General features: G+C 37.2%; 2 protein-coding genes across 3 annotated transcripts in view; one reads left to right on the top strand and one right to left on the bottom strand.

The window, feature by feature from the left end:
* slc44a5b (solute carrier family 44 member 5b) overlaps positions 1-2328 on the top strand; it is a 43880-nt gene extending 41552 nt beyond the window's left edge. The window contains exon 22 of the mRNA XM_084723004.1: positions 13-2328. Within this exon, the coding sequence (XP_084579130.1) occupies positions 13-122 (110 nt within the window). The 3' untranslated portion in view covers positions 123-2328. The remainder of the gene's footprint in view (positions 1-12) is intronic.
* LOC146323865 (LIM/homeobox protein Lhx8) lies at positions 13-10633 on the bottom strand. 2 transcript variants are annotated; one of them, XM_084723007.1, is made up of 9 exons: positions 10471-10621; positions 9722-9802; positions 8038-8163; positions 7711-7832; positions 6987-7207; positions 6260-6363; positions 5609-5704; positions 4257-4446; positions 13-2947 (listed from the first exon to the last, which is right to left on the bottom strand). In XM_084723007.1, the coding sequence occupies exons 1-9, from the start codon at positions 10549-10551 to the stop codon at positions 2871-2873; spliced, it is 1098 nt and encodes a 365-aa protein (XP_084579133.1). In that variant the 5' UTR covers positions 10552-10621; the 3' UTR covers positions 13-2870. The 2 variants fall into 2 exon arrangements, with proteins under 2 accessions (XP_084579133.1, XP_084579132.1); XM_084723006.1 differs by lacking the exon at positions 9722-9802 and having other exon boundaries at positions 10471-10633.
* Positions 10634-17286: the final 6653 nt, after the last annotated feature.

Genomic DNA, 17286 nt, shown 5'->3' with positions numbered 1-17286 from the left:
GCTGCCTCCTAGTGTGGGATCTGGAGGTGAACGATGGTTCTCTTGACCGGCCCTTCTACATGAACGAAACCCTGCTGAGCATCCTGGACAAGAAGAACACGAAGAAGGCAAGAAGGAAATAGAGAAAAGACGAAAGGTGGGGGGAAGCAGACAGAATGAAGATCACTTGCCAATGCTTGGTACAAGACCATGCAGTAATGAGCATTTTACCAAATATGATTTAAGTATACACAAGTTGCAACTGAACACTATAATGGACGAACTGTAGATAAGAAACTCTAATAATTAGATTTACCCTCATGCTCATAATTTATGGGCTTGGTAGTTCTTTGGTATTTATAGCTAATTCCAGATGTTAGTTTGTCTAAAAAAAGATTTTTATTCTTAATTGTGTGCAGTCACACACAGTTTTTGTAAATATATTTTTTAAATATGGTTTGTTGTATATGTTTTATAGCCACAGTCACACTGCACAGTAAGTTCCTATTGGAACAAGTGATTTATTTCTTTACTGAGGTTGTGGTAAACATCAGCTGTTTTGCTCTTAATCTCTTGTAGTTATCGGTTTTCACCACTTGGTGGTGCCAGTCATCACCAGATGTCTTATTGTACTGCCGTTCAGGTGTGAATGATGATTGAAGTAGTTTTTCCATGAAATGGTCAAACGTCAGTTCATCTGTGTATAATGTTGTCACAGTTTTTGACCTCAGATTGTCTCACATTGAGAAACATATCCGCCACTTAGTGTCCACTCTTTTCTTATTTAACTGTCAAGGACATAATGGCATAGCAGGTCAAAGTGCTTCACTCTTGAAGTGCCTTTTTCTTAGAACTGCCACATGGAGTGTTCACATAGTTTACATTTGAAGATGATTGTCTGTTTTTTTTTTAAAAAGGACTTGTTAAAGGGATAATCAGCAGCCAGTGATGGAGGTTCTTGTCTTCTCCAAATGTTAAGACCAGGAATGAAAGGTGAAGTAGAAGGATGTTTAGAGAACATCACTTAACCATAAAGTTAGAAATTTATTCTCTGCAGCAAACTGTCCAAACGCCAAAAATGCAGACCCTCTACCTGTTTAAATATGTGCCATTTCTTTGCTTTTTAGCCTGCTTCTGACATGAGCATGTGTCACTCATCAGATTCCACTGATTATTATCAGACTGTTTAATGAGGTGATTGGCTGTTCTCAAAGTGATACTCTCCCAAAATGTATCTTGTAAGTATTAAAGAATCACCTTCTCTTGGTTTTAAAGAGTCAAACAGTGTTAAATCTTCTTGATCCAAAGTGGGGCTGGTCCTGCATAGTGTTATTTAATTATTATGGTATTAGTTAAATAGAACATTGATTGATTTTATTTGATTTTATTTTTTTTCCTGGATTATCAGTACATCTCTGGCATCAGACAAAGCATACATGCTTTTGTGAAACAAGTGATGTCAGCTGAGTTTGCTCGATTGTTTGTATATGTTGGTCAGATGACTGAGGAGTGACGCGAGCGTTGGCAGTTTCATACGCTGTGTCCTTGTGTCTTTCAGACTTCAAACGTCTGGTGAAGTCTTTTTCCAAAATGCAGTCACATACATTCATTCACTTTGAATGATGCTCACTGTTAGATCTTTGAGATGTGACTCATGTTTGTGAGCCTTCTGTTTGTCAAACCTGAGAACGTGCCCTCATGGTGCCTCAGAGTGACAGCACTGCCAGACTTACACACCTTCAGCCCCTGTTTGAGCTGAACACGCTGAAACATGTACATCATAAGCATTCAATAAAAGCAAAACAGCTCAGCTTGTGTATCTGAAAAGGAGAGAAATGATGCATGTCATACCAAGTGTGGCATATTACGCATGTAGCATGTTATTCCTTTATTTACACTGAATAACTACTATACTCCCAGTTGTATCTTGTATATTTATGTGCATGCAGCTCAGGTTCAGGTTCATTCCCATGAGGGTGAATACCTGAGATCTGATAAGTGAAGTAAAAACTGTTTTTATATGCCTCCACCTCCCTCCCATGTCTGGAAATTAGATTCTTTTGGTCAACCACAGTCAACAAGTAGACACAAGTAAAACTTGTACGTCAGTTTTCTTACCGCAAACTCTTAAAAGTCAAACTCTGAGAATGTAGTGCTCTAACCTGTTAAAACTTCAAACTGTTTTATTTATTGTTGCTCATTTGTGCAGAAATGCCGCTGTCATATATTTATTTATACTGGAAAATTTGCATGTTTTTAACAGAATATATTGCTTTTGTGTATGTTCATTCAAATATAGATGTGTTTTGTTACTTCTATTTTTATCAATAAATTGTTTATCTACTTTGACTTACTTTCCAAACTCTAAATATCAATACTGACATCTAAACGCAGCACCATGTCTGTTGCTGTATAAAATATCAGTCATTCACCTCACAGGTTTGTGAAAGTATACATTTATTTTCAAAACAGACTTCACATACAATAAATAAATTAAACTGCAATATTCAAACACAAACAATTTCAAGTTCACCTTCATAACAAGTTGACAATTTGGGTCTGGTGGCTTTCAGTCAGAGTAGCACGGTCACCAACTGAGTCACCAACTACACAAACAAATATAAATCTATAATGTCACAATCCTATGAGGTACACTGAAACCTTTCCATTTCCACATTATACAGTACAGTTAGGACTGTAACTTATACTCATCCAGGATATGATCAACAATGTTTTCAAAGAATGTCAAGGTGTCAAGGGAAAGGTTTTATGGTTCACTTAAAATGAAACTCTATTTACCATGGAGATCTGAATACTGTGGCTGCTAATGACGGACCATTGTTGGTGAAGGTGGTTTGTGACGTATCTGTGTGTGTGCGTGTGCGAGCAGCTCAGGCGTGAGACACAGGCAGGGAGGTCATGGCGTGGGCAGGCAGCAGCGGTTGAAACATGGATGGAGGGGAGTGTACTGTGGGCACACACAGAGAACACTGGAGTCATTACACTTAAAATATGTTAAAATATATAGATAAATATACAGTATACTGTATATATTTTAGTTAAGACACTGTCAAATGCTTTAGTATCATATTTTGTCTTAGTTTGATAAAGATTGATTATAGATTATTCACAGCAATATAAAACATCCTGCCTATTTGTATGTACATTATTAAAATCAGCTACATTGTCCCAAAAATAACTGTCCATTTTTGTGGTACTGTACAAACAGTAGTTATTTGTGAAAGCTTTCATATTTACTCTTCTAATCTCCTGATGATTGGTAGGACCATTAAAAATACAAAAACCTAAACCTAAAAATCTCATCATATACTTACATTCATATTTAAATGATCTCATTTGTCTTTGGAAGATATTTTAAAATGCTATTCAAATGTAACATCAATTCATCTGCAAATAAACTAAGCTCATATTTTTATTTGGCTACTTTTATATACCCTCACTGCTCAGATTGGGTACCAGACTCGGTACTTGTAATGGTAACAATGACGTTTCATCTGCACTACCAAGTACCAATCAAATTAAATCAATTGATGCCGAATTTTGATACTTGGCTGTGAAAACATTAGACAGCTGGAGAAGAGAGAAAGGGAGAGCGCAACGTTACAGGGAGCAGCAGCTTGCTCAAGTCACAGAGTAGAGTAAGAGAGTTAGAAATAGCGAGCCAAAAGCCATTGCAAGTGTGTTTAAACTTTTCAGAAATCGACACAGGCGACGCTTGCTGCTGTCTATGTCATTTAAAATGCAAAGCTAGTAAGGTCAGCATGTCTAACCAAACACAAAATCACAATCCTTTTAAAAGCTAAAGAGTGCGCCGTTTTAAAAGCTGGAAAACAAAATCCAACAAAACGTTAGCATGCCTGCTGCTAGCACCTTAACAGTGTAACTTAACCCTCCATGGCCAACAAAACTTTTAAGCGACACACCAACATCTTCAAGCGATTAATTGGCTTGTTGAATAAGTTGTTGTTGGAGATAACTGGGCTGTTGTCATTTCACATGTAAAATAATAATATTTAAAATAGATGAGAAGATAATTCACGGGTATCACAAGGGAAAACAAAAAATTGACTTTTTTGTTTCTCATATGAAACAGTATTTTACACATGATGAATGGATTTGGGGCACTTCACTTACAGTAAAAAAAAAAGTAAGACATAATATTTCAAGTGTTAAATTAAGTACTTTTTTCATAGTAAGCAATGAAGCTCAGTTAGCATGTCCTTAAAACAAAACATAATGAAGCAGCTGGTGCTCACTATCTATGAAGGAGTGTAGTGCAGAGAGCATTGATCCCTCCGGGCCACCGTAAGCTGTGTACTGCAGCTCCTCAGGGGTCGGGGTGGGCTGGGACAGGCGGCTGGGCTGCAGTGAGGTCATAGGGGTGCTGGATGTGTGGTTGGGGCTCACGTGCTTCTTGTGCCGCGCTCGGCAGTTCTGGAACCAGACCTGAGTGAACAGGACAAACACCATTTGTAGGACTAAATTTGAAAGTAACAAAGAATAATACTGTGGGTTGTGTTTAGATGGGAACCCCAAAACTGTGAAAGATCCTTTATCCCTCCCTAACCCTAAACAAGTGTTTTTTCCTTAAACCTACATAGATTATATCCACAGCGTTGTCATATTATAAATTGTTATTAGTTTGTACAGTGTGCACAATGAAGTTGTTACTTGTCCTGGTTCTCACATACAGTACATGATATGTACCTTTTTCAGTGTAAATTCACTCATTTACTGTACCTAAGTATATTTTTGACATACAACATGCCATGTTGTACCTCCAATACCTTTACCTGTTGGCTGCAGTTGTTGGATACTTTGTAGATTCAAACTAGGTAGATGATTTTTGACGTCATTGGTTCTATAATAATCTGTAAACATAATGTAGTTCAAATGGTCTGAGAGAAAACAAGACTTCTGCTCCTCCTCTTCTCTCTGTTTTCAAGCTTTAGAAAATCTAGCCCATGACAAGAGTCTTTGGCCAATCAAGAGGTTCATAAGAGTCTCATTCCCAAAACATGTATTTGATGATCTATTAATGAGACTCAACTACCAATCTTTCTCTATAATCGCTTTAATATTTTATCAAACACTTTAAAACATATCATTAGTTTATAAAATGCAGTGCATTATTATTTAATGGTATATTTTTCACATTAAATCCCTATAAAGGAATCTACTCTTTCTATCTGATTAAAAATTTGAGAATCTATAAATATGCAGAACTTGTCAAACTTTTTTCCTGTTGGACATAAGATGTCTCCTACTTCACTGTAAAGTTCATTCTCAGTGAATGTGCACTCGTGATTTTAAATTCCTACAACACATTTGTATAAGTTGTAATTTGGACCAGAACTGACTTCCAAACTAGTTGCAGTGTCACAAATTATGTTTGTAGGCCCGCCTTTTAAAATCTGATCTTTTATTAAATTTCCAGTGTCAAACTCTGCACACACATCATTCTGCATAGAGAAACTCAAACATCCAACTGCAGGAACAAGAAGAGAAACATATTTTTGAGTGGACTTTAACTCTTGCTTCTCTTTAAATAGTAGGATCTGTATATTCCATCATCCATTTTCCCATCATGCACCCGTCCTTCACTGACCTGTATGACTCTTCGACTGAGGCCCGTCTGCTCCGCCAGTTTCTGCAGCGTTTGAGCATCTGGATTGTTGTCCTGAGCAAACTGGGCCTGCATCACCTGCATGTTCACAGGTAGAAGAAAATCATTTGAACAACAGAACTGGATAGCTCATAATTGAAATTATAGTACTTTGAACAATGGACAGGATTTTTATGATTAAGAGAGAAAAACAGTAAAAAGAAAAGGTATCATTTAAAAACCACCATCCCTCATGACATCCATTTTATTAAAGTAAACATTATACTAGATTTATGTAGTTTATTTTAAGTCAACATCTGATTTTAGTTTTATCTTGAATTGTGTTTTTGTTAAGATTCTTTGGTTCTTTTTTGCACACCAGCATATAGTTACTATCTCATGCACCCATTTAATAATTACATGTACACATATGGATCCTTCCTTTTCCTGCCTGAACAAATTAAGAAAAGAAGTGTATTTTAAAGAATTTATGATAAATCCTTATTACACAAATTTATATTTATAATAAAAACGTCTTGAAGGTTGAGGGCAATATCTATTTATAGGCCAGAAAATATAGAATTACATGTCTTCCCAGCAGAATCTAAGTATCAATAATTTGTCTTTGTGCAATATGTGATGATGGAGGTTAACCTGCAGCTGGTCGGCAGTGAAGCTGGTCCGCGCTCTCTTGGAGGGTTTCGGCTGGTTGATCTCCTGCTCAGTGGGCACAGCTCCCTCCATATTAACACTGTTACCTGCAAAAAGGCCACGTTCTCACATTAAAGCAAATGAAATGTTTATCCCAGAATTAGAATTCTATATTACTTCAAAATATTAATGCTAATAAAAAGAGCACCATGCAGTTGTCATATTTAAACCAAACAATTTGGCATGATGAAAATCCTTTGTAAATCCAGTTCAGGCCTTTAAGTAACTTCTATAGACCTAATGATTTCTGCAGGGATCACTGATTTTGTGATAAATATTAGTGATATGAGATAAATGTTTGTTATTTTTTAAATCAACCTTAATTTGACCAGGAGTGAAGTCCCAAGAGTGTCCTGGCCAAGACAGCACAAGTACACATTTGCAGACATAAAACATACATATACTAGTTTAAAATGAAAATAAACAAATTGCAGAATCATAAAACAGGCCTAAAAAAGATTAATCACTTCCATGCAACAACCTACAAGTCATTCACAATCATTTTAAATGATAATTATTCAGTGAGACCTTCTTTTTTTTTTTAAACAATAAAGGAATTATTGTACTTTTTTGTTTCAAAATGTAAAAAAAAGAAGAAAAAAAAAAACATTAGAGGAAAGTCTGAAATAAAAACAATCTTCCCTGTACTTTGAGGTAAGAACCGGCTCACCTTTCTCCACGGCCCGTTTGAGGTTGTCCAGCATGCAGTCGTAGTGCACCCTGCAGAGCACCTTCTCCTCCACCAGAGCGAACTCCTCCCCGGTGGACAGCTGTCTTTTGCAGGAGAAGCAGGCGAAGCAGGCCAGGTGGTACACGTTGCCCTTCGCCCGGCGGACCCAGTCTGTGGAGTGGATGTTCCGGCCGCAGCACGCACACCAGGTGCCGTATCTTCTGCAGGTGGAGGTCACGGTGAGCAAACTAAACACCCACATATGTAGCTGCCTTATGACATTTAAACGCGTCAGGACTGAGAAGTTGTGTCATGTCGGCATTCTAGCTTTACTTTTTAGGCCAGAAATGGAAAAACTGAGTATTTTTTTCAACAAAAGCAGCCTAATTTTAATGCACCACTGCAGAAAAACTTGAATTAAATTATAAGAAAAACGTTAATTAAAGTGAATTTGCAGGATCTATCTATCTATCTATCTATCTATCTATCTATCTATCTATCTACAACACTGCTTTAGCATGGAATGATTGATTAATGATGCCTTTACTGACCATCAGTTGAATTTAAATGAAACTTAAATGTCTAGCCAAAGCAGGGAGACATACAAAGTCTAGCAATCATTGTTTTTTTTTTTTTTATAATTATTGTTTATTATTCCCTTTAATACTTTGGTTTATCTGGCCTCCATTGTCAGAGCAGCAGAAACTGAACTCGATGCACGTACCTGAAGTAATCCAGTTTACAGAAAACTTCTTTTTCTTTGATGTAACAGCTCGTGTGGCTGCCAAGTGAAGTCTGGCACACGCTGCAGGAGAGACAGCGCACATGCCAGCACAAGTCGTTCACCTGAGGCAGAGACAGCAGAAATTAGCAGAAGTCAATCAGCTCGGAGCTGTAGATGGGCCTGTTGTAGCCTATATGAACGCATGGATATCAACGTGAGCCGCTAAAACCACACAAATCCAAACGAGAAAACGAAATAATCCACAATAAAAAAAAATAATAATAATGGGCATAAACTTGTACACAAAAACGAGCCATCCATGTTTACCTTTAATAAATATTTATCCACAATCTCTTCGTTGCAGCTCGCACACACAGCTCTGCCCAACAGAGGCGCAGATGCCATCGCCTGCAGCGACGACGCGTCTTCATCCAAAACTTCCACCGGCGCTCCCTGAAGGAATCAGACCTGCGGTTAGAAAATTACGCACAGGAGCGCATCCACCACCGCTTCATGTGCGCCTGCAGCACAGCGTGGGTTACATAATGTGTTTGAACTCCACCTGTACTTTCACCAACCTAATGATAAATTAAAAGAAGAAGAGATACGCAACCGCAGGTATAATCTTAAATATTTGGGTCAATATCTAAACAACACAGCAAAATAAGTAATTATTTCTAAAAGAAAAGTTACTTTTAAAGCCAAAACCTCTCGTTCGGAATTTTCTCACTCGTTAAATTAGCTAAACATTGGTTCCATTTTAAGAGCTGCCTCCTCTTTGCCTTTTTAGATGCGAATTTAGAGTAAATCAAGCAGATTTTTCGCTCAGCTACAATCATCTAGTAGATTAATACAAATATACAATATTATAACACTTTGAAAAGGGCTGTTTTGCAAAAGAAGTATTTGCTACTTGAGTTTTCTTTTCTTTTTCAGTGCAGAATTTTTACTTGTATAAAGACGGAATAACATGAGCAGCCAACAGAAAAGTTATTTTAAAATTAAATTTAATCTCTGGAAAACGACATAATTTTCTCAACCATTGCCTAATTATCTAAAAGTTTGGTTTGATTTTAGGAGCTGCCACTTTAGTGTCTTTATAGATGCGAATATGAGGTAAATAGTGTGGGAATAGCCGTGATTTCCCTCAAATGTTCTAATTTTGTTGTCAACAGTCACAAATATTTAAAACTTTAAAGTAGTATACTCTAGTGTTTGGAAATGTAATTCAGGAATACGAACGTATGTAAACTTAATATGAAATATATTTAATGTGTACTTTAAAAGGTTTATTTCAAAATAGATGTCATTTAGTTCTAATTCAGTGTACTAACAATAAATATATTAATTATGCAATATTAAAAGTGGTATTTCAGTGTACTTACAAGAACTGTACGTCATTGTAAGCGTATTAGTATACTTTTTAAAAGTATACTCAATTGCAAATACTTACAGTGGTAAGTTAGCGTACTTTTGAAAAGTTAAATCATTTTCAAGCCCTTTGTAATCCACTATTAGTATGCTTTATAAAAGTGCTCTTTAATTTCACTTATTTAGACGTGTATTTGAGTATACTTACAAAAAGTGCACTTCAATATAAGTTTCTGTAAAGCTACAAGGGACTTTCATATTTTGTTGATGTTGAAGGTCCCCGTGGACAAAAGCTGCAGTGTTTCCATCGTAATAACCACAGATTATAACATTAACAATTAAATTACCGGGGATAATGTAAACACAAGCTCCTGTCATCTTATTTCACAAAGAATCAGTGACAGGCGTTGAGAATTTATTTATTTTTTAAAAAGCATAAACATACTTGAATTTATTTACAACTAAAATATGCTTCATACAAAATGAGTTGTTCCAAAAAAAGCAAAACTGAGAGTTAAGTAATCATTAACACACTTAATATAGTCTGACTGCACTCAGAGTGCTAAAAATTTAACACACTTAGCGTATTTATGTTTCTCATCCTTCTCTGGAGAATAAATCTACAACAGTTCAGTCCTACCATTATGTCCCTCCTGTCCTCAGTGCATTTGCCTAGCAGCTCTTCGTCTCCTTTGCAATCTTCGCACATGTCGAGCAGCAGCTATACGGCGTGGAGAGGATGTTGGTCGGTCTGTCAGACTGCAGCAGCTGCCTTAAATGCCCCCTGCTCCATCCCATAAATATCATGCCTTTCACTTTTCACCATGACAACGCCCGGCGATTACCAAAATGACATTTAAAAGAGAAGGATAGTCATTACTTACAAAAACAGACAACACTTGAACTAATACTTATCCTATGTGCATTATGTTCTTGAGATCTGCATTTGGGATTCAGCAGCCACTGCCTCTCTGCTCTCCGCTGCGTGCGTAAACCCGCACAACACCCCAATTTTACGCGTCAATCAAGCAACCAGCGCGACGTCTCAGGGAAAAGGGGGTTGATTTTTTTAATAACAGCAATTAAAAAGGCTAAGTTCGCCACAAACGTCTAACCGGGGCAACCAAAAGGTGAAGAGGTCTCATTAACTACTTGAGTTTTAATTGCAGAATTCAGGGAGGGCTAATTTTCTGCGACATTTCTTCAAATTGTGAAAATACTGAGCTGTCAGCGTGTGGACGGCCGGCTTTAATGACAGACTGAAGACCACTTTGATTTAATTGGCGAAGCAATTTCTACTAATATTTAATCTCCGACACTCTCGGCTCAACCTGCTGCTGGTGAGTTCACAAATATGCGTCTTGTTTTTTTTAAACTGCCTTGACTCACCTCATCGTTGGACAACAGGGATCCGTTCTCGTCCTCACTCACAGTGCAGCACTCCACTTTTACTTCACTTTTCCAGCGCATGTCTCCGTCCAGGAGTGCGAAGCGTCCCACTCTCAAAGTAAAAGTGTTGTTATTGTTTCTTTCTCCTCTGGGATTTCTCTGTCAGTCCGTCAGTCAGTCTCGCCTGAGCTGTCTCCAGAGGGCGGATCATAATTCATATTTCCCTGACTGTCCTCTGTGGCCGCGCCTCCCTTTGGAAATAACAGGCTTAACTGTGTCGTTTTATTCGAGATATGAGGGGAAGATACAGCCTGTCAGTTATATTCTTCCAAATATTTTCAAATGTATTTTTGATTAAATGACATGTCGATTTGTAACTCCTGACATGACATGCAATTAGGGCTGCTACTAACAATTATTTTCGTTGTGATTAATCTGTCAGTTAGTTTCTCGATTAATTGATTAGATAATCTTGATCTCAGATATTTTTGTCATCAATTAATCTGTTGATCATTTTCTTGATAAGTTGATTAGTTGTTTAAACATTTTCATAAAATGTCAAAAAAATGTGGAAAATATTTACATTTACTAGAATCAGGAAATTTTGAGTTTTTATAGTTGGTGCTTAATCGATTATTCAATTTAATTAATCACTGCAGCTCTACATACATCCTACCAACATAACTACTGTGAGGACTGCTGAGTCCCTGGGGACTCCAAGAATAAACTACTGTTAGAAACAATCATCATAACAAACTGTGATTTGTGTGACTATGTAATACCATTATTATGTAATTAAGACATTGATATTTTAAAGATCACTAATAAAAAGAGAATCAGAAAGCGATGACATGAAGCCATTAGGAACAAACTAATTGACAAAGTCATGAAAAATTTGTATGATAGAGTAAAGCACCTGTAAGATATGACATGAAGTATACCTCTGTGGTCTGCTGATCGCCCAGTTGATAGGATTAACATAAATGTATTAACGGCTGCATTTACTGATTAATGGATTACTGAACTGGGCACAGGTCTCCTGATACCTTTAAGCCCCAGGGCCTGAGCCCAGTACACATAAGTAAATGTTGTGGTTATTACATCAAAGGGACAGTTCACCCTAGAATCAAAAATCGACATTCATCGACATCCGTGGCCTGTAGTGCTATTCATCCATTTAGATTGTTTTAGTTGTGAGTTGCTGAGTTTTGGAGATATCAGCCACAGAGATGTCTGTCTTCTCTCCAGTGTAATAGGACTAAATACCATTCAACTTGTGGTGCTCAAAGCACAAAAAATACATTTGAAAAATTCAAAACCAGTGTTTTATTCCGAGCTCTGTGGGTTATTTTTGAGCAACAGGATCATTTCTGGAAAGAAACATTGCTTTTGAGTTTTTCAGATGTATTTTTTGGCAGTTTGAGCACCAGAGGACTAGTGCCATTTAGTCCAATTATAATGGAGACAAGGCAGACAACTTTACAATCGATATTTCCAGATCTCTGCAACTCACACCAAAATAGTCCAGATGGATAAATAACACTACAGGTAAGAGGAAAAAATTGTATATTTGATTTTGGGGTGAACTGTCCCTTTAACCTTAATATCCTAGTAAGTAAAATTTCTTTGCAAAAGTCAATGATATGTCTACAAAGAGACCCAAAATTACCACAACGAAACACGAAAAGTACCACAAGGAGACAAAATAAGACTGTGAGGAGACACAAAAGTAGAACAAAGAGGCATAGAACATCTTCAAGGATACAAAATGACTGTCTCTCTTTCAGTCTGGGCATTCTCCTTCAAAGGACAGTTGGGGGACTGTTTACATTTCTGTGCCCATGGGCCTGTTGTCTCATCATTGATTCATGCATTTACAAGTGCTGTATGTAAGTATAACTAATAACTTGTATGTTACTCGATTATCTGCTATATACTACATTACTGAAGGCAATATTGTACTTTTAACCCCACTATTTTTTTGACGGCCATAGTTACTGAGTACTTGTCACACTATGATCTTATGCAGGAAATGTGATCATCCAATAAAATATGATGTTTTTTTATAGATTAAAAAGCAACAACATGCTCATTGCATGCCAAACATAGTGATATAGTAATGTAAAATACATAATAACCCTGTGAAAGGGGCTGTTCTCCATGCACAATAACCTACTCCTGTACATTTACTAATTTTGAATGCAGTAATTTTAAGGCTGTCAGCACTTAAATCTGACCTTTTTGCCTACACTTATTAATATAAGTATTTACAGTTTAGAAATCTGTTAGAACAGTGATCATCAGTCTAATTGGCTTGTGGCCCAAACTGAATTGTGTCTACTTCACCATAAAAGTGATTTATTTTCCCTCTTTTATATAAATAATTTTAGGAGGCCCTGAGAGAATAAGTTATTGCATCACACATAAGAGGAAAAACAAAAAACTAACTTAAAATCTTAAAAAAATAACATTTTAATCTGCAGGAGTATGTTTTATCTCTGCTTTCCAGTGCTGTCAATCTTCTTGCAACACCTAAACACTAAAAAACACTGAGCTGAAATTTACCCAGCATGGGGGCAAATTATAGCACCAATCTAATGGGTTAATTTTACCCAGTATGGGTACAAAAACACCCAATAGAAGTAGGTAACCCAACAGTTGTACAAAAGGAAAACCAACACTGGGTTAAGTTAACCTGTTGTATCAGTACTATATTGCTCCTGCGCTGGGTCAATTTTTAACCCAGTGTTAACATTTATCTGGCAACTCTTGTTTGGGTCAGAGTGTATGAGTTCCGCAGGTCGTGGACCACTGTGTAAAGGGTCTGTAAGACATAAAAAAAAGGCCCCTACTGATACCCCACTGTGCAATATCAATGTACCCCGTCACCTTCAAGTTCCAGTTAAATTCAATGTAACTAATACTCCAATGCAGAAATAAATCAATGATTTGTATTTACTTTGCTCTGGTTTGTTTTAATACTTCTTAATTAGGGATATGCATCATGTAAGAACAATATAGACAAAAATAATAAAGCTCTTTAAATTAGATTTTGACACAGGGTTGCTCCAGTGGTGCATGTTTTAGAATATATTTACAGTAAACCAAATTGCTAAAAATCAGTTGAAATGTAATGAACCAGTGTGTAATCCAAGTTTGTTTGAGCTAGGAATCCTAAAATGGCCAGCATCCACATTCATTGTTCATTTAGTATGAATATAAACAGTGTATACATTCAGTTGCTTGTTGAGTCTGTCAGTCTGATATAACAGATCTGCAATAAATCCAAACTTCATCAACATGATAATGTTCACTTTTTGTTGTATTAGCAGGACTGTGTATTGTCTAGAACTGTTCCTCTGTCAGAACAGGAGCGTGTAACTGTGTCTGTACCATGAATGAGTCAGTGTATCCCACATTATTTCTCTTACTCTGAAAAAGAAGAAAAGCTCACTCACATATGCACATACAGTCAGAGGTTGACTGATCTGAGAGGTGTCCTCTTAACAGATGTTAAAGGGTAAAAACAGGGTACATCTCTCTTCAGCAGCATATCAAAAATAAAAATACTTTAATTTTAAAAAATTAAAGTTCAAAGGTATTGTCTGTGAAATGTACTTCAGAAGTCTCAAATACAGAATAACCCAGAGTGTTGCTGTGTATCATTACACATACAGTAAATTAATTGTTGAAGTTGGACAAAGTGCAGATAAGATGATACAATAAACAGTGTTTCCCTCTGAAACCAAGTTGAATCCTAAAGTACTATAGCATAAAATAGGAACACTACAAGAAAGTACAACCTCAAAAGTCTACTATACAACCTTAATCCTAATGTTCAGTTAAAGTTATTTAACATTCAACAACTCCAACCTAATATAATATACAACACTGTTTCACTTCATGACTTTTCCTCATTATGCCTTTTTAACAAAAAAGAGACATTGCATTGGTGTCTTTTTGCCAGAGGCCACTCCCACTGCTGTTCCCCTTTTTTGCCAGTTGGCATAAACGCACGCACACACACCCTCACACTCACACTCACACACACACACACACATTTGATCCCTCATGCCAAACTTCAGCCTCCTGGGGCAAAAACTGTGGCCACCAGAAGTTTGGGAAATTTTGTGGACCAACCAACCAGTTGTGGCAAAGTAGACAGTCACCACTTCAATGCTAACTGTTTATTTATTTATCAACTTGTGCACATACAGCAGTCTGGTCTGTGGGAAATCCAGTGTCAATTAAATACAAGATGTACTTGAGTGTTTTTGCCTCTTCAGAAAATCAGGCAGAACACCTGCTTTAAGCCTCTATGCAAATCGTGTCAACTTTCAGTGAAAAGACAGGCGGCAACAGGGGACACGATATGTGGTTATAAATGCAGAAACTTTACAAAGGTTAGAGGGGCAGGAGTGACAGAAAACGCACAGTTGACTTCTTGTTTCTTTTATCTTTTTTCACTTACTCATTCAACCCAGTCACTCACGCAATCCCACCCATCTCAACCACCACACACACACACACACACATACACACACCCTTCCATCCCAGCCACCACACACACACACACACACTCAAACAGCAGAAGGCTATTTTCTGTTCTGCCAGGATAACAGTCCAACCTGCACTGGCATGAGTCTACATCCGTATCGCACCATCGCAGAGGGATAAAGGAGTTAGCGTGCCTCCATCGAGATGTGTCCTGTTCCACCTGGTGGAGATGAATGCTTTTTTTTTTTTTTTTATCAGATAACACATCTCAAGCATTGCAAGCTGTAGAGCAGAGAGTTCACTGAAGCAGTCTGTGAGACAACATGAGACACTCCTGAATCCTTATTACCGCACAACTCTTACAGCACTGTAACCCTTTGATGTTTGAGGTCTTAAGAGGCTGCTTTATTTTGACCTTTGGGATGAGCTCAGAAGGAGAGGTCAAAGGTCAGAGGAGCGAAGACAGTGTTACTGTGAAATATAACACCAAAAGAACTTATGACTACTGACTGTTTTATCATAAAAAGGCAAATACTTTCTCCTACTTTTAAGTTTTTATCAGTCCAATGCATCATCTGCAGAATACCTGATACGACCACAGACGTTGAGAAAGATGTAAATCTGTGTGTAACAGTTGCATGTTTTCATTTTCCACTTTGCATGGCTGACTTCGTAAATGTTTTGTGTGATGTGGACCAGACAAAAACACATTTCATCTATCAACATGCAGCAAACTCGCTCCACTGCTGTGCTGCTTTACATCCAGCAGTTTGTGAGGCTGCTGTGGTGTCTACAGTATGATACTGCATCATTGAAAAGGTAAAGATTAGGTCAGTGATCGCAGTGGCAACTAACCTAATAGTGTTACACATGTAATGATATTTCACAAAAGCTGTTTTAATAGTAAAATTTTATTTACACCTTTACTCACTATGGAAGTCTGAAAGAGAGTTCATTAATATAATAATGATATGATAATGATAAGAACTTTTCTCTTGGGGTTCAAGAGATCCTCATTTCATTTTAAATGCAGATGTTACCTGTGACCTTGTTATTCTGCCCTCCTTTAACAACTCAAAAACATACTTAACAGTGTTGTATTGGCTTAAAACTTTGTTATTTTCCCTAATTTGATGAGAATTATAGACATAATTTTTAACGGACAAGTCTGTTCATCAAAGATCATACAGGGAGTTAGGTCTGCAGCATATAATTATACACACACACGCACACACCTTCATCAAATATGCAAGTCATACTTGTGGCAAAGGGAAAGTAATCACTTCAGTAGGCTAGTCATATTTTAATAGCTTTAGAAAGGTCAGAAAGAAAGAAATAAGAAAAGACATATTTGAAAGAAAATAATTAGTTAATTTTGCAGTTGTTATTATTATTCTCATGCATACAGCAGTTACAGAAGTAAAGGAAATGCCAACCTAGCATATGGGTGAACATAAATGCTTTATGTCAAGTCAAGTCAAATTTATAAATTTTGTATTGCCCAAAATCACAAATCACAACTTACCTAAGGGGACTTTACAATCTATAAACCGTATGACACCCTCTGTCCTTAGACCCTTGATTACGGTAAGGAAAAATACCCCCCGAAAAACTTGGGAATGAAAGAGGGAATGAAGTGTAAGAAACCTCAGGGAGAGCAACAGTGGAGGGATCCTCTCCCAGGATGAACAGAGATGCAATAGATAAATCTACAAATTTTCAGGACTAAATTTTCAGGTACATGTAGATCATAAAATGTTACTGAAGAATGTGAATCCAGGAGGATAGGAAAGAAAGAAAGAGACTTGACATAAGTGCTTAAACAAGGAAGATGACCAACCACAAAGCCTCTTAAAAACATAACGCTGTATCTCCACACAAGAAATGTAGAAAGATGATTACTGAAAATATTGAGACTTGCTTTGTCTGTTGTATCAGCAAATTTTCATCCTTACATGATGCAAAATTGGCAACGTTCATCACGTGTCTACATCCAAAGTGATCTTTTTTGTACCTGTACTAAAAGTTTCATGTTGGAAGACACACAGGACACCCAAATACAGTAAGACCTAGGAATGTGGGCGACTCTCTGCATGAGAAGCGATGAGCGTTTAGCCCCTGCAAGCCTCTGAGAAAATCTCCTAATTTGCTACTTCCACATGGACCTTTGCTTTCTCTGAGGCTGCACCTACTCATTTATTTCATTGAAATCAGTGCGAATCGGGGTGGTTTACAATTGACACAACGAGTTTGGCATGACCTTTTCTCCTTGCTGTAAATGGGTACTCATCGAATCTGAAGGGGGGTGGTGGGGTGCTG

Source organism: Lutjanus erythropterus, chromosome 7 (genome assembly GCF_056507025.1).
Source record: "Lutjanus erythropterus isolate fLutEry1 chromosome 7, fLutEry1.hap2, whole genome shotgun sequence".
NCBI lineage: Eukaryota > Metazoa > Chordata > Actinopteri > Lutjaniformes > Lutjanidae > Lutjanus > Lutjanus erythropterus.
This window is presented reverse-complemented; position numbering and strand designations above follow the sequence as displayed.

What these genes read in the sequence shown, in the direction of transcription:
- LOC146323865 (XM_084723007.1), bottom strand. Translation starts at nt 10,551, where the DNA reads ATGCGCTGGAAAAGTGAAGTAAAAGTGGAGTGCTGCACTGTGAGTGAG. An exon ending in CCCTGTTGTCCAACGATGAG is followed by an intron (nt 9,803 to 10,470) that starts GTGAGTCAAGGC and finishes CACGCCGTATAG; the next exon opens with CTGCTGCTCGACATGTGCGA. An exon ending in TCACTGCCGACCAGCTGCAG is followed by an intron (nt 5,705 to 6,259) that starts GTTAACCTCCAT and finishes GTGAACATGCAG; the next exon opens with GTGATGCAGGCCCAGTTTGC.